A 20,379-nucleotide genomic window follows, 5' to 3' on the forward strand; every position below is an offset into this window, starting at 1 on the left:
GACACTCAGACAGCTCGATCTAACATTAGACTTTCCAGCTTTGCTGTCTTTCGTCGCTTCTGTACTGGGACACTTGCGCATAGATACATGCATAGCCATGGTGAAGTTGGTTTACGAACCACCTTGATTTCTTTGCTAATGTTATTCTGCATTTATTTCGTTGCGCGTATTTGCTTTTCACTTTTTTCTTACTGTTGATACATAATTACTGTTCCAGACTATGAGATTTCTCTGCTTGTCTTTCAATTGTTTCTTGTTATTGTTAATATAGATATCAAAATTAATTGTTTCATTACACTTATGAAGACTATCCAACTGTTAGCTCATTTTCCTGAGGGTGTAGGTGCGACAGTATTAAGGGTTCTCGTTGTGATCAATCGTTATTGGGAAGTGCCACATTTACAAACCAACAGGGAATGAATTTATTCTCGAAATTGTGATTGCTCTCTAGGATATCTCAGTTTCTTTCTTTTCCTGACGTGCTGGTAAAATAACCGTATGTTTTTTTTTCTTTCACAAATTTCTCTGTACGGTAGTTCACTACAATCGATACTGCAAGAATATGTGTAAAAGTTCCGGCGCATAATATTGCGATAACTATTGCGCGAATGCCTCTCTAATTACGTTTGTAACTATATTTCTTTATTTTCCCTTTAATGCATGGCATGCGGATGCGCAAACAACCCGAAGACGCTACAACTACAGCAACCACCAAAAGTCTAGTCGGAGGCTCTGCTGACTTGCCAGAACCCTCAGGACCTGCTTCGGCTGCTGGAGAGGGCTTGCAGACTGCCACAGAAAGCCATGATATTCTGGAATAAGGAGGCCACTCACCTAAGGCAACAGAAGCCCGGTCGTCCACTATCAAGTTTATTCCAGCCATAAATATTAGGAGCCGGTCGCCCCTTTTAGCGAATGAATTCTGCCATGCGAGAATATTTAAAAGCAAAACCATGCTAACAGCGGCAGAATAAGAGTACAAGCATTTATGCGGAATTGTGCATGGTTTTTATCGCTTCAGCTCGAATGTCCTTCCATAGGTCCATGAAGGAGGACTCCTTCTCAGCCTTCAGAATCCGATTTTCCATCCTCCGGAGCAGATCGGGTGTGAAGTAATCCTTCCAGCCTCCTACTTTGCCACTCCTGACGAACGAGTACTTGTTCTTGTCTCCTTCATAGCCTTCTTTGCAGGTGATCTTCTTCCCCGAAAGCACCTCTTCCCACTGGGGGTTACCCTTACCGCTCAAGTCGAGCACCACTACGGCCCGCATATAATCGGGCTGCGATCTTTCCAGCATTTTTTGGAGCGACACTTCGTCCTTTTCCAGAGCCAGGCCATACTTCTCTCCCAGGAAATACGCAAGCCTGAGCACGACCTCACGCGTGTTCTTCTTGAGTTCTTCGTAAGTCGTGAAGAACACGTTCGGCTGTTCCCTAAGAGCATATCCCGCGGCTACGTGTTCGAAATAGTCGCCGTAGCCGAAGTTGCCACTTACAAAAACGTCGACGAGATCTTCAAACGTTCCGTCTTGGAATTCCGGAGAACGAATGTTGGTCGCCATGTTGTAGAAGGAGACGCAGACATCCCATGGATTGCGGGCGATGTAGACGTACTTGCCTTCTTCGGTCATAGATCGCTTGTCTAACGCCAGGTGTGTAGCGAAGGTTCTGAGCGGTAGAGACGAGGTCCAGTCCTTGATGTCCATGTACTCCAGGAAGCGCCATTCTTTGGCGAACTCCTCGTACGAGGTGATCGGTTGTCCCTCCCTGAGTATGAGGTGCGTGATGTACATCAACCAATGCGTTCCACTCTTCGGGAACGTTGACTGCACGACATCTCCGTTCTGCGCTCTGAACTTGAGATTTTCTCTTAGCCGGTCTGGATTGATGCTAATACATCTTGGAACTCCGTCTATTATTTGGTAGGGTAGCCTTCGCCCTTGCATCGTCACCAGGTGCGTCTGAAAGTCGCAGTAGAGCATGATCAGTGTCTGGTCAATAAGCTTTTTGATTTGTTTTAGACAGTGTCATTTTTAACGGGCACTAAAGAGAAACACTGAATATTGCTAGGCTGATAAATATTCTTTCAAAGCTCAATTTTCTGCAATTTATTCGCAATACGTTGATTTTTGGTAGAACGAAACGAGGGATAAAGTTCCTTACTCGAACTTCGTGCTTGCATCACAGCGCTGGTACGCCATACAAATTTACAAAATTTAAGGTCTTTGTAATGAAATCAGCATTCTGGGGCTACTTCACGCATTGTGGGACACGCCACCGTATGCTTATGTAGCGGTTTTTCCCGAGATCATCAATAAAAAACGAAGCCTCTAGAATTTCTCTTGTGCGGGCCAGAATTGAACTACCGTCCCACGAGTCACTACGAGCAAAGGAGGCCAATGCACTTGCAAGCTGCCCCACAAATCCATTGGGTATCTGCCACTCGTTAATGAACGTCTTTCACTCCTGTATTTTAGCGAGTTGCGCCATGATTGAAGTGGATATGTGCAACTCTTCAATGAACCGCTTTCACGCCAAATTCGGTCGCTGGGTGTGCGGCCAGCGAGGCAACAATGACACTCAATGAATGACAACTCAGAGGCCGCGCACGAACCTTTTTCCAACGCCGCTAGGCGGCGCAGGGTGTCCAGAGGGAAGCGCGAGAGAGGAGCCCCTCTGCAACAGACGCCTCATGGAAGACGCGTTTTGGGGGTGGTAATACATTGTAGCGTAGCATTACTTCATTGATAATTGTTTTCTGTTTAGCTTACATTTAACTCACCTCCATCTCCGCATCGTAGGTTAGAACAAAAAACAACAAACAAAACGCAGCAAATAATACTATATATAAATAATGAAATATTGAAAATATTTAACAAGACACTCAACCTTGGTATATATTAAGCGTCACATACTGTTGCAAATTTATAGGTATCATTGACATTGTACACTCAGCACATGACGTGTGATTGGCTGTACACATGGCGGAAGGCGAAAAAAAACATAAAAATGACTAATGTGCAAAAGTAATCGGGGAGTTTAATAGAGATAAAGAAAAATAAAATCACAAGAGAGAACGACGCATGGATTCCACATGAATGGAAGATCGCCAAGATAATTGCGTTACTTAGAAAGCAAGTGGCACGGTATGTGGTTGACAACATAACACCAACTGTATTAAGATCAAATATAGTGATACTTATCGGGTGCTTCATGGGCATATAAGGCAGTTTATCAATGAAAATGCGTTGTTGAGTCCCTGTAAAATGGTATTTAGATCTTGTGATTCAATACGACAGACGCACATATACCTTGAAAGTCGCATTAGCGTCGCTCGGCTCAAACACCATTATGCTGCTCTGGTTACCTTAGATAAATATAAAGCCTATGACAGTATTGAACATCCAATTTTAATAACTCTGTTACAGGGCCACGGCTTTCTAGTTTATATTGTAGCGTGGGTGAATGAATTTTGGAGAGAGCAAATTCCATTGTCTTCCAAGCGGCTTTTCTTCTCGTAAACCCCAGCAAGCAAGAGGTGTGCTTCTGGGATCGGTACTTTTACCGATGTAGTTTAATCTTTTACTGAACAGAATCCCATTTCACCCAAATGTCAGTGCATGCGTTTATGCTGACGACATTGCTTTTATTTGCTATGGGGGTTGATATTGACTCCTTTTAGCGAAATTTCCTGTCGTATCTAGGGGAACTGGAAGGCTGGCTGGGTAGCTTACATTTAAACCTGGAGTCTGTTAATTATGGTGTCGTTGTTTTCCCCATTAAAGGCACAGTAAATCACTGTCATCATCAACCTATACTTTGTCCACTGCAGGACGAAGGGCTTTCCCTGCGATCCCCAATTATCTCGGTCCTGCGTGAACTGATTCTAACTTGCGCCTGCGAATTTCTTAATTTCATCCCACACCTAGTCTTCTGCAGTCCTCGACTGCGTTTTCCTTCTCTTGGCACCAATTCTGTAACCCTAATGGTCCACCGGTCATCCTAATCTTTACATTAAGTGGACCACCCAGCCCCATTTCTTCTTTTAATGTCAATTAGAATATCGTGTATACCAGTTCGCTCTCTGATCCACACCGTTCTCTTGCTTTCTCTTAATGTTACGCCTAACATTTTTCATTTCATCGCTCTTTGTGCTGTCCTTAACTTGTTTTCTAGCTTCTTTGCCAGTCTCCAAGTTTCTGTCCCATATCTGAGCACCGGTAGAATGCACTGATTGTACACCTTTATTTTTAGTGATAATGGTAAGCTTCCAATCATGCTCCGATAATGTCTGCCGTATGCGCTCCAATACATTTTTATTCTTCCGAAAATTTCCATCTCAAACGCACTCCTTCACAGACTCTATAGGCTGACTGGCAATCCTGAATTCTTGTTCCCATGCCAGGCTATTGATAATCATCTTTGTTTTCTGCATAATAATGTTCAAAGCCACTTTTACACTCTCTCTGTTAAGGTCCTCAATCAATTGTTGTAACTCGTCCCTAATGCTCCTGAGCAGGACAATGCCATCTGCAAACCATTACCAGCAAACCAGCAAACCATATATTTGCTCTTGATCTTTACTCTTAAGCCTTCCTAGTTTAATAGCTTCAATATTTCTTCAAAGCATGCACTGAATAGCATTGGAGGGATTGTGTATCCTTCTCTGATGCCTTTCTTTATAGGTATTTTCTGCATGTGAATAACTGTTACCTGTGGAATCTCTGTAGTTCTTTTCTAATCTATTACGTAAGCCTCCTCTACTTCTTGATTACGTAATACCTCTATGCCTGCTCGTATTTCTATTGGGTCAAATGCCTTCTTGCAATTTATGAAAGCCATATAGAGAGGCTGATTATACTCCGCAGATTTCTCGTTTTCCTGATTGATTACATGAATCTGATCCATTGTACCATGTCTCTTCCTGAAGCTAGCCTGTTCTGACTGAAGTGTCGCCCTTGCTTTACTGGAAATTATCTTGGTGAATAAGTTATACAATACTCGAAGTAAGTTAATGGGCCTTTAATTTATACATTCTTTAACGTCCCCATGTTTGTGTAATAGTATAATGTTCACATTCTTTCAGTCCTCTCGGACCCTTGAAATTGATAGACAGTTCGTATCAAGGGTCGCCAGTTTTTCAAGAATTATGCTTCCTCCATCTTTGATTAAATCGACTGTTATTCTATCTTCTCCGGCCACTTTTCCTCGTTTAATATCTTGTAAGGCCATTCTAACTTCATCGCTAGATATAGAAGGAGTCTCTGTAACTCATTCATTACTACTTCAAATGAAGGTATCGTGGCTGTTCTGGGTAATGTACAGGTCAGCACAGAATTCTCCTGCTGCTTGTACTACATCTTCGATATTGCTGATGATATTACCCTGGTTTTCTTTCAGTGAATGCGTCTTGGTTTGTCCTATGCCATGTTTCCTTCTCACTGATTTCATGCTGCGTTCATGGTTTATTGCTTCCTCAGTCTTTGTCACGTTATAATTTGGAATATCCCTTATTTTCTCGTTGATCAGTTTTCACAGTTCCGCGAATTCTCTCTGATCTCTTGAGTTGGACACTTTCATCCTTTGTCGTTGTTTTATTAGGTACCTTGTTACTTGGGAGGGCTTACCTACTGGTTGCCTTGGTGCATTACCTCCGAATTATATTGCTGCTTCTGAAAGCAGCCTAGCTACGGTTTCATTCATTACATCTATGTTATCTTTCATCTCTCTGTTTTAGGGCTGCATATATGTTTGCTGTTGGTCTGCTTTTACCCTTACTGCTTCTAGGTTGGCTTGAGTTTACCTGACCAATTTTACTCTTTCTCTGCATCCTAGACTTCAGTAACCTACGATCATTGCAATGTTTCCTTATATATTTAGGTATGTGTATATCTCAGCCCAGCTTATCCACTATCGACGGCTTGGCCTTCGGGTTTGTTCGTGAGCGAAAGGTTTCGCATATATTCAGGTATATGTATACGCCAGGGTAGCTAATCCACTCTCGACGGCTCGGCCTTCGACGCAGCGCAAGATCGATGTATCCCATGTCTCGTCGCCTCTCGGGTAAGAGAAGCGACCAGGTCCGTCCTTCTTTTGCCCCCTACTCGTTTTAAGTGCTATTCGAGGGCGTCGAAACGTCTCGTATACCTAGCCACGTTCACGGTCGCCTCCGTACGTGAGATTCCGGAGCTAGGAGGTTAGAAACATTTATAAATAATTATATATTGTTTTATTGTCTGTTGTTTGCGTATGTAATTTTCATGCATGTAAGGTCCTCTTCGCTGAGATTCTCCGCCAAAGGCAGCATCACAGCCTGGACGGTGCGCTGACTGAGCTGGCTTGGATGCTCGATTGTCATAGTCAGAAGCTAGAATCCTCGAGTGTTTGTTTTTTTGTAATCTGAAAAAGTAATCTACAATTTACCACCTCCACCACACCACATCTCCAGGCTTGAAGTGGCGTCTGACACCGGCAAAAATGCTGCGAGTCAGTGCGGCTATACTAATCCCATTAGGGCGGCCCACTAAGCTTCAACAGAAGACACTCCCTTACCAGAAGAGAAATTGGCCTCTCTGGGGCAGTATTCGGCCACTCCCTCCCAAATGACTCATTCAATCAACCAATGTCCCTTAGTCCCCAGCAGCTGCGACGCACCTGACCAAGTCGGCGGTCATACGTGTAATGCAGCAGAGTGTGCTAAGAATCTCTCGACCCGGACAGGCGGCCAATGGAAACTGGCCCTGGCAACCTTTAACACCCGAACTCTCTCGATTGAAATTAGCTTAGCAGGACTCTTTGAGGAACTATCAGGTATTGGTTGGGATATCGTTGGCTTTAGTTATGTTAGAAGAACTGGTGAGGCTTATCAGTGCTGACTAACGGCCACGTCCTCTACTACACAGGACTTACATTGTTTTATGAAGATGTTCCTAATGTTTCATGAAGATGTTGAATTAGCGATGAGAAAAATGCTAACTCAGTATACTGTAGTAATGGGTGACTTCAATGCAAAAGTGGGGAACAAGCAGGCTGGTGAACAAGCAATAGGCAAGTACGGCGTCGATTATAGGAACGTTAGAGGAGAGATGCTGGTAGAATTTGTAGAAAGAAATAAGCTGCGAATAATGGAGAGTTTCTTCAGGAAGCGTAACAACAGAAAGTGGACCCGGATAAGAGCTAATGATGAAACAAGAAAAGAAATAGATTTCATACTTTCTGCCGTATACCCAGCGTAGTGCAGGAGGTAGAAGAGTTAGGCAGGGTAAAAAGGCCCAGTACAAATATCGCTTGTTGTTGGTAGGATTGCACTTGTTGGTAAGACATACTTTAAAGTTTAACTAACAGCGGAATGACAGCAGAGTGGACAGCAGAGAGAGCAGAGCGCTAAACGCGTTCTGTTCTCTCTTCTGTTCCCTCTGGTGTCCTTGCGCTGTTATTCAAACTTTAAAGCCTAACTATCATTTAGAAGATATCCAACAAGCAGAGTCACTCAAGTGCATTGAAGTTATTTCTAACAGGTCTCTTAACTGGTGGCTGGATATTGAATATATTGCGACAAAAGGAGTTCGTGCGATGGACATTTCGTGCAAGTTGAGCAACCGAAAATCGGGTATGCCAACATAGTAACTTTTAATGCTATATAAAATGTACGTTCGTCCGATATTGGAATTTGAGTTTTATTCTCAGGTGTGCCACCATAGAAGCTTCAGCCACTACTTTTATCAGAACGAGAGGCACTACGTTTGTGCTTAATGCTCCCAAAATACGTTAACGTTGGCGTATTATATATACCTTGAAGCGAGAATCGCCACCCATCTATGCCAATTTCACCTTCTGACCGTCCAGACTTCTTCAAGACTGTATAAATGACAATTAGGCCGTGCTCAAATAATTTTCATCTGCAATGCAGAATTTTTTATTTCCCATTCATTGGACCAGGTTTAAGACACCACAGATTATATTTGTGCGAATGTTACTTGAGAAGCTAGAAGATTCCCAGCAATAGGCAGTCAAATTTCCCGTAAATTACGTTCGTCGGCATAAGTTGCGTTCGACGATAACGCGCTAGTTGCGTGCATTAGGGGCACGTTAAAGATTCCCAGGTGGTCAGAACTAATCTGGAGTCCTACTCTACGGCGTGCCTCATCATCGAATCTTGGCTTCGGCACGTAACACCCCAGAATTTTCTCTGTTATTTCGTTTAGGGTCTCCACTTTGGGCTTCAGCCAGAGTTACGTTTGCGCCGCTGTCCAAAAAGTTATTGTGTAATGAAAACGGATGCCCCCCCAAAGTGTATCTGTTCTTTTTTGCGTGATCCCAATTTATTTATTACTCATTCTTTTTTGCGTGATCCCAATTTATTTATTACTCATGAATCATTTATTACTCATCGCCTTTGACGGGCAGCGGGTACCGAATTTTGTCAGGTACGGAACGCTCCTGATGAAATGTTCCCTATATCGAAAGCAAGTGGACGTATGCCACGCCTGCGGAAGACTCGGGCATCGCGCCGATGTATGTCCAACACCGAGCGACGTCATCTGTCGGGGATGCGGCCTGCCAAATCCCAATGAGCAGCATCAATGCACCCCAAAATGCAAGATCTGCGGTGGTCCGCACCTTACAGCCGGTAAAGAGTGTGCGCGCAGATTCAAGACGCCATACATTGTTCGCCGACGACGCTTCGAGCGTGCCAGGCAGCAAGAGCAGCTCCCCACGCCAGCACCAACAGCACCAACTGCACCATCCAGCACCAACCGTAGGGGCGGAAGACGCTTGCGCTCGAGAAGCCGCTCTACAAGCCGACGGGGCTCCAGAAGTCGCTCTGCCTCGAGATCGCGACTTACATCGCCTTCTCCAGCGCGCTCCAGCTCCAGAAGCTGCTCCAAGTCCCGTACTGGGAGCGACTCCTCCAACAGCTCACGTTCGAAGACTCCCAACGGCGGTAAAGGCAAGTCCTCTCTAACGTGGGCCGATAGGGCCCGTGGCAACCAAACGCAGGCGTCCAACTCTCAAGACTCGCACGACCTGCGTCTCACGAATGAGCTCGAAGAGCTTAGGCGTGCCAATGATAGTCTTAGAAAGGAAAACGCTCTGTTCAAGCAGGAAATCAGTCGGCTAGCCGCCGAGATGGCGGAAATACGAAGATTGGCGCTCACACAGCCAGCTTCTCAGCCTGCCGCACGCTCTTCGGCCATGGACACAGTGGAGGCCCCTCCCAAGACGGTTGCAGTGAAGCGGCGTGCCCTGGATGACTCAAGGGGAGACGAGATGGTAGAACTCCTGTCTGACCTCAAGAACGCCATCTCCAACATACAGACAGGTCTCTCACACGTACAAGAAATGATCGCGCACCCTCAGCTGGGCCTGGTCGCCCTCAGCACTAGAATACTTAGGCTGGAGGGAACCAGCCACGGATCTTTGCCAAGCACATCTACAGCTCAGGTCCCAACGTTGCCCAGCGTCATTGCCTCACCGACGGAGGGTGCCATTGTGAATGCGGCACTTTCTTAATTCATTCACAAGCCCAAACATGGATAACGTAACTAACGTCATAACAATGTGGCAGTGGAATTGCGCAGGGTTCGCCAGCAAACGGGCGACCCTGCGACAATACCTAAAAAGCGCAAAGGATAAACCCCAAGTAATCGTCTTGCAAGAAACGATCACATCATCACCTATCAAGCTCCCCGGTTTCCTTACGGTGGCTTCCACTGAAGGAGGAAGGGGGGTCGCTATCCTGGTCAGTAAAAAATTCACGTGCCTTCAGCGAGACCTTGGTCCCGCGGACAATGGGATCGAGTACGTCATGGCCGAACTCCTTGTCGACCCCCCTACGCAGCGCTTAAGAAGAAACAGTATCTTCATACTGAATGTTTACTGCAGACCCAGCGTTCACAGAGCCAGGCCTAGTGGTATTCTCAAGAAGGCCGTGCATTTGGCTGGCTGTCAGCCTCTAATTGTCATGGGGGATTTTAATGCCCAGCATCAGGCGTGGGGCTATTGTACCAATACGAAGAAGGGTAGAGACATATGGGATGCGGCAGCGGAGGAAGATCTTACGCTGATAACCGATAAAGACTTTCCAACCAGGAGAGGGAACTCGGTATGCCGAGATACGACTCCGGATCTTACCTTTGTCAAGAACCTGGAAAACGTCAAGTGGACGAACACAGCCATGGACCTCGGTAGCGATCATTGCATCATCGAAGCTGTGATCAAGACTGCCCGCAACAAAACGAGGACCTTTAGGTTGACTGACTGGGACTTGTTCCGAGCCAACCGCTCCGAGCGCGTCCTTAACGATGATATGGACCTATACTCTTGGTGCGACGAGATAAAGAAGGATGCGGCTAGAGCCACCAAGGAGGTGACAACCGATCTGGAGGTGGACAGGATGGACAGTAGGCTGGCGCATCTTTTGGAAGCCAAGCAGGCACTGCTCGCGAGATGGAAGACTCAGCGCCATAACAGAAGACTACGCAAGAAAATCTCCGATATAAACAAGATGATAGAGGCTCATTGCAAGGTGCTATGCAAGCAGCAATGGGACGAGCTGTGCGACTCGGTGGAGGGCCAGCTCAAGAACGGTAAAAGCTGGGGTCTCCTTAAGCACCTACTGCACGATGGCAACACCAAGTCCAACCAGAAGAGAGCTTTGGTGAAAGCTGTCCATTTGGCCACCGACTCGACTCCAGATGAGGCAGTCATGGAGCACCTCATAGACAAGTACCTGGCGGCCACGGACGATCCGGTGCCCCCCCCAGTTTCCCGAGTACGAAGGGCGTGACGTACCATCTATGGACGAGGATTTCACCGTGGCTGAGGTCAAGCGAGTTCTCGCATCCCTCAACGGCAGATCTGCCCCTGGGCCCGACGGGATCACCAACAAAATGCTCCAGCATCTCGACGACGCCTCAATCGAGTTTCTTACGCGCAAGATGAATGATATCTGGTGCAGCGGCCTCATTCCCAAGAGCTGGAAAACAGCCTACACAGTACTCATACCGAAGCCAGGTAAAGCGCCGAGCATCGACAATCTAAGGCCCATCTCCCTGACGTCGTGTGTTGGAAAGATGGCCGAGCACGCCATGCTTAACCGCCTCACTGACCATCTCGAGTCTAACGAATGCTATACACACAACATGATTGGCTTTCGGTCGGGGCTTTCGACTCAGGACGCCATGAGACTGATCAAGCACCAAATCATTGACTCTACCTCCGCCGACACTAAGGCAATTCTCGGCTTGGATCTGGAAAAGGCTTTTGACAACATATCGCACGCGTTTATTCTCAAGAGCCTGACAGAGTGTAACGTCGGCAAACGGGCGTACAATTTCGTGCGATCTTTCCTTTCCTCAAGGTCCACTAGACTGAAGATTGACGAGTTTTTGACCCACGAAATCCAGCTTGGTCCAAAGGGAACACCTCAGGGGGCGGTGATCTCCCCGACGCTGTTCAACATCTCCCTGATCAACCTGTCGAGGGCCTTGAACAAAATCCCCAACATTAACCACACGATCTACGCGGATGACATCACCATCTGGTGCTCCAGTGGATGTGAAGGGCAGGTCGAGGGTGCTTTGCAAGAGGCCATCGATGTGACGGAGCGGTATCTAATCCCCACCGGGCTAAGGTGCTCGCCCGCTAAATCCGAGCTCTTGCTCTACAAGAAGAGGCCCAGAGGCGGTTCACACCGATCCTGGAAGCCAGCAGCAGAGAGCTACATTACATTATTCACCGGTAAGGGCTCCCCAGTACCGCGGGTAGACACTATCAGGGTCCTAGGAATGTTTATCGAGTCGAACGGGGCCAATGGAGCCGCCCTCAAACGCATTTGTTCCAAGACCGAAAGCGCCCTCGGCCTGATCCGAAGAATCGCCAATAGGCACTGCGGAATCAAGGAAGACAATCTGATCCGGATTATCCACGCCTTCGTGCTCTGCCACCTCGCTTATTCAGGGGCTATGCACAATTGGCTCGTATCGGAGCGCAACAAGATCAACGCCTTAATCAGAAAAGTCTTCAAGCTTGCCGTCGGCCTTCCCATGCGAACGCACACAAAAGACCTTCTCAATTTGGGAATTCACAACACGTTCGAAGAAATCGTTGAAGCCCAAGAATTTTCCCAGTTTGTCAGACTCTCCGCTACCCCAGCGGGCCGAGCCATACTTGGCAAGCTGGGACGTAACCCCATGGTCGTCAGTCTCGATGCTGTGAAGCTGCCCAGCGACGTAAGGTCCAAAATTTACATACACCAGATGCCACGAAATATGCATCCCACCTACAACGAAGGACGAAGGCGAGCCAGGGGTAAAGCTCTGCTCGCCGGTGCCCTCTTGAACAAGGACCGAACATGCTTCGTAGACGCTGCTTCCTACGTTCAAGAAGAGGCCTTCTCCTCAGTGGTCATCGACTGTGATGCTAAAATCCTTAGCTGCGCTACCGTCCGCACTTCTAATTCCAGCGTTGCAGAGCAAGTTGCTATTGCTCTTGCATTGACGGACAGTGTACATGACACGATTTATTCGGATTCTAAGGCCGCTGTCAGGGCCTTTCAGATGGGAATGGTGGCTCCCCAGGCCCTACGTATCATCCAAAGTGCCAAAGACATGAAACATCACTCTTTGGCCTGGTTCCCTGCGCACCTTGGGACCATTGAGGGTGCCTTGATCAACCCCAACGAGGAGGCGCACTCGGCTGCACGAGGTTTGACTGACCGTGCGCTGGGCAACGCGTCCTCTCCTGGGCGACCCGAGCCTCTCTGCTCGTACAACGAAATATGCAAATACAATTATCTGTCAAGAAGAGTCCTACCTTCGCCGCACTCCTCGCTGTGCAGGGCCCAGGCAGTCACTCTCAGACTACTGCAAACAAGCACTTACCCGAGCCCCGCAGCGCTACACACAATGTACCCCGACCGGTTCCCAAGCCCGGATTGCCCTCTGTGTGGTGACTATGCGGACTTCGAGCATGTCCTGTGGGGTTGCGCCTCTGCCGGTCCTCCTTTCACTCAAGAGGAAATGAAGAAGCTGATTAGGGCCCAGGATCAGACCTCTCAAACCCTGGCAGTCCAGAGGGCTCGCGACAGGGCCGTCAGGTTCCACCTGATGGTCCCCGAGTGGGCCTAGCCAGGTGGCGTGGCGTTTGCTTACGTCTCTAGTGGACAAAATAGTTATTTCACTCACTCACTCACTCACTCACTCACTCACTCACTCACTCACTCACTCACTCACTCACTCACTCACTCACTCACTCATTACATGTGACCTTACTGATTTTACTTCAACAGATGATTTTACGTTTTACAATTTAAGTCCGTAGAACACTGAAAATTTTTTCATTATAAATCGGTATGATCGATCTTTTTCTTGGCCAATTCCCCATAGAGAGTAGGAGCCACATACTTGGTAGGAAACAAAAACGTCTCGATGATACGAGTATTCGCTGTCCACGAGTAAAGAAAAAGTTCTCTGAGGAGTTCTAGTTGTTTGCGTCATAGATTTTTACCTTTCTGTGCAATACGCATAGTAGCATATCATGTATTGCTGAATGGCTAAAGTAACACAAGAGCTGGTTTTCATTAGGCATGGCGAAACACTACTGGATCTTTCTGGCTCCACGACAACGGAGGCTATTTCGGACGCTGACGACACGACGTATGTCGATGGTATACGGACATGGATGGCTGTGCTTTGTAATTACGTCTGGAATGCAATCAATATCCATATTTAGCGTAATACTTGCGGACAACCGAACAACAGAAGTGTTTCTCTGAGTATTTTGAACATCTGATGCTTATGCATCGGCGGTACGTTGGCTGAAGATAATTGACGAAGGACCGGGCTTGGGTGGTGGCTAATTGAGGGCAGGGGTAACACTACGGTTCCAGTTTCCTTGGAACTATTACGCTAAGGTGCCAATAAATACATGCTAGAATCGTTCAAACATTCTTGTGCGTATATCCGGTAAAAATTTGCTATGAAGAATTTCAGCAAAAAGGGAAAAAGATCAAGTATATTGAATTAGGCATTGTTGAGAGATCTGTAAGTAATAATTTGCCTTCGAGGCTGTAAATACAGGAAAGATGAACCGAACATAATTTTTACGTGGACGGGAAAAACTGATCGAATATTTCTGTCTTTCGAAAAATTCCAATAAGGGAGGAGCTGGGAGAATTACCAGCTTGGAGAATAATTTCGTCAGCGCATCATGTTCTATACGTTGCGAATACATTTGCAATGAACATAATCATTTTAGCTATTCCACTATAACGAAATGTGCAAGCAAAATAGGATTTCATACCGGCCCCATAGTTTACAAAATATTCTTACTACTCCAGTATAAGAATGCTAGGTGACCCTATTCTTTGACATAGTTGTCTCTTAGTGGCACTCACACTTCGGCGTTGGTGTTCTTTACGTTAATCGAGCGAACATCTTTGCCCTAGCGGGATATGCGGGCAACGAACGAGAAACGTCCAGGAGCAATCGCAGCGTGAGCCACCTGGCGCGGCGTACCCCCTAGCGAGCGGCGCACGAAGCGCGCCTTACACGCCCTCTCCGGTGCTGACGTCAGAGCACGTAACGAGCGTTCGCGCGCAGCTGTAGCGAGCAAGTGCACGCCGGGAGAGGGGAAACGAGGGAGGAGGGAGTCACGTCACATCCGCTCTGCTAGGCCTATGTTCAGTCTATGCCAGGTAACTGTTTTCCATTAATTAGCCGGTTAAATAATATGTCGCCTTTCTGTGTGTGACGTCATTAGTGGCGGCATTACTTGCGCTTTCAAAGAATTTTACCGGAAGTGCTGCGCAAGATACAAGAGTGCCACTCGATGCTGGTGGTGCCAAAAGGAATTCATTAAAAAAAAAGCTTGTCTTGTCGCCCTGTCATAAAACGCGCTAAATATCCGCTAGATGTAGCGACAACTCCCTTGAAGTGGCCACAACAGAGCGTATCCTTGTTCAAAAAATGCGCGCGTGGCGCGCCATCTGTCGGCGCAGCGCCGTACATGGAGAGGAGGGGGTCTTCTGTGTTTGCCGCAAGATGTCTCTCCGTGTGCGGAAAGCGCAGAAGAAATGCAGCGAAACGCACTTCGCTACTCGTGTAATTGCGACTTCTGTAAGTTACATGTTCATAATTACCGATATACACCACAGTATAACTTTCCACGGCTCGTTTCGAAGGCAACACCGCATTCACTAGAGGCGCGTTTGTACGTTTTGGAAGCATCGAATTCGTGGCTGAGTGGTAGCGTCTCCGTCTCACACTCCGGAGACCCTGGTTCGATTCCCACCCAGCCGATCTTGGGAGTTGCTTTTTTATTTATGGAGTGCCTGCCGTGATTTATCGCTCACGGTCAACGCCGCAAAACGCCGACACCGACGCCGACACCCGACGCCGACGCCGACGACACCGGCTTTTCTGCGACACGAGCTCCTTAACGCTATCGCGTTAATATCAAGCAATGAATGACCTGTCTCATAGCAGTGCAAATGCAAAGATGTCTGAGGGCATGTTATCACATAGAAAAATTTCTCGGCTTACAGAAAACATGCCCCTTCTGTTAATACGGTAGCATGTAAGTAAAAAAAATGATGGCGCTCCCGTAATCGAGAGTAGATGTAAGCACGAAATGCCAACCAGCAAAGCAGATTGGTTGGAGATCATACTAGCCGCGATCTTAAAACGGGTGTAGCGGACATTCGCAGCGCCACACCCCACGAGACCACACCGCACCACTCCATACTGCGCACTGCTCCATATGGGCGCTGCCCAGCTAGACGAAGAAAATCTTATGAAGACCGCAGGACAGGCAGCGAAAGACGTCAGGGAGACAGAAGGCACTGCCTAGCTAGAAGAATGAATTCAATTCTATCGTTTTGCGTTCCAAAACCATGATTCCATTTTGAAGCACGCCGTATTGGGGTCTCCGGATTAATTTTGATTACCAGGGCATGTTTAACGTTCCCCCAATGTAAGGGACACGGGCGTTTGTGCATTTCGTCTCCATCAAAATTGGAGGACGCTTAAGCTTCGCATTCAAGAGTGGGACGCGACAGCGTTCCCGTCGACCCGCCAAGGGGTATACGACAATGCGCTACGGCACAGCGATCACTTACGATGCGCCCCGCATCGGACTTAGCGCCCACCTATCACGCGGTGAGCGTCGAGCAACGCAGCGTTCGGCGCGGCAACGAAACGTGCGCCTGAGCGAACGGAACGAACCAAAGAACTCGGTGTCTCGGAGGGGAAACGATCTACGCCAGCCAAACGTCGTGATCGGCACGGGCAGAGAGATAGATAGTAATCTAAACCGGGAGCACGGCGAAGCGTCGTCAGGGGAGAGGGAGTCCCGAGACGCGCCTGGCAGTGGTCCCAATGCGGGCGCGGCGCGCCTCCTGTCGGGGCAGCGCCGTACATTGAGAGGAGGGAGTCTTCTGTGTTTGCCGCAAGATGGCTCTGCGTGTGCGGAAAGCGCAGAAGAAATGCAGCGGAAATTCACTTCGCAACTCGTGTAATTGCGACTTCTGTACGTTACATGTTCATAATTACCGATATACACCGCATTATAACTTTCCACGGCTCGTTTCGAAGGCAACACCGCATTCACTAGAGGCGCGTTTGCACCGCTTGGAAGCATCGAACTCGTGGCTGAGTGGTAGCGTCTCCGTCTCACACTCCGGAGACCCTGGTTCGATTCCCACCGGGCCAATCTTGGAAGTTGCTTTTTATTTATGAAGCGCCTGCCGTGATTTATCGCTCACGGTCAACGCCGCAAACGCCGACGCCGACGACACCGGCTTTTCTGCGACACGAGCTCCTTAACGCTATCGCGTTAAAATGCAGATGGCGCGGCCAGGGTTTGAGCCCGCGACATCCTGCTTAGCAGCGCAACATCATAACCGGCAATACACCGCGCGGGTAGAAGCACCTCCGTGGCGCCATCTCTCGAGATGACGCAGAACCCGCGCCGCAGAACTAGCGGGCCGCTGGCATTTAGCGCTCAGCGCCAAAACATCGCGACTAAGTGTGTCGTTCCCTTATCTGCCTTTTCGACGTCGCTATTGTAGATCACTAAGAAAACGTCAGCGTGCTAGAAGTTACAGCTTGGGTGTTATTGCGAAGAAACATTATAGAGAAGTCGGATTACATTTTTTGCAACTTGTTTGGCCAGTAAATATAGCCGATGTAATATGGTCCTGTATGAAGGGTTGGGGATCACATTATATCAAGTTTTGGCTTTTTGCCCGGATGATCTCGTTTTGTTCTCGCAAATTTGTCCGAATAACTGCTCTGGCTTTTGGCTCAAGGTCAGGCGAAAGTCGCCGACAACGGGAAATAAAGAGATATTGTGCTTTAAAAATGTGCTGGAATCACTGAGGCATGTTACCACATGGAAATATTTCTCGGTTTACTGAAAACCCATAAGTTGAAAGAATTGTGCTAGAAAGACTGAGAACTAACTGCAGCGCGTAGTACTATTTATTATAGTTAGAACGGGGTGCAAGAGCCACGAAATTCCCAACGATGATCTTCAGCGCGAATCTAGAGCCACACTTGCACACAGAGAGAGGGAGAAAAAAATGCTTGATAAAAGAAATGTGAAATCAACTCCACGGAATATGCGCTTATCTAAATAAGAGAGCTGTTATCTCCCTTGTAGTGTCATGGTCCAAGCTTGGAACGACTGCTCACCTGCTCTTTCTTTGGGAGCGCGAGTTGACTGGACAAAAGTGTGCTTCCGTCCTCGACTGTACTCGCACTGGAATGGTGGCGTACAGTCACTCTACCTTGACATTTCCAACGAATGACGTCATCCGCGTGTAGCCAAGCTGGAAACCGGTAGTGTACACGCACATTGACGTACTAAGAGCTTGTTTTTCTTTTCCGCTGGTGTTTTCACAGTGACCTATCGCGACACTTATCGCCAATCAGTGCTTGAGCTTTGACCGCTTTTCTCCAAGCATCGGAAGGTCATATTTCTTATCACTGCTGCAGAACAATTCGCACGATCTTTCCTTTGTTCTTTCGTTTTGGCGCAAGTGTTGTCGTGATAACGCAGCAGATAAGAGCATCGTGGGCACTCAAGTACACAATGCGAAGAAAAATTGTATTAGACCACATCAACCGTTGCCCAGCATCTGAACTAATTTCTTTCGTTGCGTGAGGTACGGCCCAAACGGGACACGCCTAATGATAGAGCTAAAGCTTCCTCTTGAATCTTTAGTTCGGATGCTCCTATCTAAATACGTGTAAAAAGAGAAGTCGCGCTTATCGGCCACAACTGCACCAAATTTGGCGAGGTTTGCTGCATTCAAAACAAAATTTAAAATCTAGTGACTGTTGGTCTTGAATTTTTGATGTAGGTCGTCAATTTTCTATAAAAAATTATAAAAAGTTTATAAAAAATTTTAATATTGCAATTTTCCAGAAAATGAGACTATCATGTTTACAACCCTGTAACTCGGCAATGAAAAATGATCTCAGAATTCTGTGAATTGTACTGATAGTAAGCCTAAAGCGGAAAAAAATTGACATGTTACATATCATTCTCAAGAAATTTAGTAATATGGTAATACAGCTTTTGCAGAACCCTCGTACTCTACGTAACAAATTCACCCAAGATATGAAATTACATATAGAATTTGTGCGCTTTCAATGCGCGAATCGTTGCCTTTACAGAACCGCGATAACTGTTCTTGATCTAGAGCTATGAACTTGTAAGCTTCGTCCTTCTATTTTTTTTGAAGCTTTCAGATTTTGGAAAATTTTTAAACAAAAGGCAGGCCCTGAATCGAAATTGCGCTTCCAACAGTCACTAGAATTTAACTTGCTCTCCCAAATGTAACACATTTCGATAAAATTGGTCCAGGGATTATCTTAGAAAAAACGTTTTTGCCTTTTCATGTATTTGATTAGATCGCGTCGGAGTTGGGCCGGAGCTAAAGCTTGCTCTTAACGATTAGTGCAGTGACCTCACGTACTGCCGTTGTCGGTAGCGGCTGATTGTTAAAGGAGATGCTGATATTAAGGAAAGTGAGGACTGTCATTTGATGCCTCTAGGTGTGCTTTCTTAGACGTTAAGGCGAGAGCGGGACAGTGGGAATGCGGAAAAAAATTTTGGAGGGCGCTTAACTTTTTCCTTTAAGAGTAGAACGCGATAACACTCAAAGATCCGTGAATGGTTCTGACGCTTCCCGGCAACTGAAGCTTATGTAACCACAATATTTACCGGGAAGCGATGGAGGTGAATGCTATGCGTGACGGCGAGCTTTCTGGTAGAAACGCCACCTCTTGCGTTAGCCGTGGATGCGCGGAAGCGAATGCCATCTGAATGGTGCTGCGAGGAACCATGCACGCCGCACTTTGAATGGTGGAAATGCTGATAAAGGGGTTTGTGTTTCAGTTTCCGCTTAATTGAATTTTGTTTTCCCGTATATTCTAATTACACTCTGACGCTATCATGTCTGTAGGCTTTGCGTAAATCGTACTTTATGATTTTTGTGACGCATTTTACTATGAGAAATTGAATTAGTTGAGCGGCGTGTCAGGATTGGGGGCTCAATCCCATCGCTCGTGATCTGTTGTCAAGGTTGGAGTCAGGCATGAATTCGAAGGTAGCTGGCCCATGCCGTCGTCCAACTTATCCACACTGAGGGCGTTGATGAAGGGAAGAACTGCTTCTCATCGAGAACGAGGAATATGGGTTTATTTACAGTATTTATATCAGTCTAACATGACTGCTTCAGAGAGAGTGTCAGACCAACATGACTGCTCAAGAGAAGTGTCGAGCACTCGCACCACAGCAGTTTTTAAACACTCGGTCCGCCGGCGATACAAGGCGGCGAACTTTCGTGTTTCATCGCGAATTCGCCGCCGCCCCGCAGAACAGTTTACGCACACAAAGGCACACACATTCCGATGTCCGGAGCCGACGTCAGAGGGGAGCCGTTCCGGGAAGCTCGGAGCCATTCTGGGTAGCTCGTTGTCTTGCGTCCCGGTCGGCGCGTGGGAAGGAAAAAAAAAAACGGCTTTCCCGCGGCAGCTCACGCATGCGTAGCAGATCAGGCCCGCGCTGGAGAGTTCGGGCACAATAGTTCATCCGCCGACCTCATACCGTCACAACGGCGACGGGGCTAGAGGGTGGCGGCGGTTTTCAGCACAAAGCCCGCTTCATCGAACGCATCCTAGCTGAAGCGACGGAGGGTGGGGAATGCGCGTCTTGTTCCCCAGTCGTAATAGGGTGGCAATCCTGCATTGCAGCTCGCCATTCTTAACAGACATCTCTGCGCTACATGGAGGGCCTGCGTGGTTGGGTATGCGTGGGTTGGATTGAATTTTGGCTGACTAGAGGGTCGACGTAGGACGCGGGATGCCG

The 20,379-nt window shown here is 47.4% G+C and overlaps 1 protein-coding gene across 1 annotated transcript; it reads right to left on the reverse strand.

The window, feature by feature from the left end:
- Positions 1-854: 854 nt before the first annotated feature.
- On the reverse strand, positions 855-17,838 carry LOC135903274 (3-beta-hydroxysteroid sulfotransferase-like). Its single transcript, XM_065433688.1, has 2 exons — positions 17,697-17,838; positions 855-1,961 (listed from the first exon to the last, which is right to left on the reverse strand). Exon 2 carries the CDS (start codon positions 1,944-1,946, stop codon positions 987-989), a length of 960 nt encoding a protein of 319 aa, XP_065289760.1. The 5' UTR covers positions 1,947-1,961; positions 17,697-17,838; the 3' UTR covers positions 855-986.
- Between the last annotated feature and the right edge of the window lie 2,541 nt (positions 17,839-20,379).

Source organism: Dermacentor albipictus, chromosome 2 (genome assembly GCF_038994185.2).
Source record: "Dermacentor albipictus isolate Rhodes 1998 colony chromosome 2, USDA_Dalb.pri_finalv2, whole genome shotgun sequence".
NCBI classification, from domain to species: domain Eukaryota; kingdom Metazoa; phylum Arthropoda; class Arachnida; order Ixodida; family Ixodidae; genus Dermacentor; species Dermacentor albipictus.

Coding starts and splice junctions, on each gene's coding strand:
- LOC135903274 (XM_065433688.1), bottom strand. CDS start 1,946: ATGCAAGGGCGAAGGCTACCCTACCAAATAATAGACGGAGTTCCAAGA.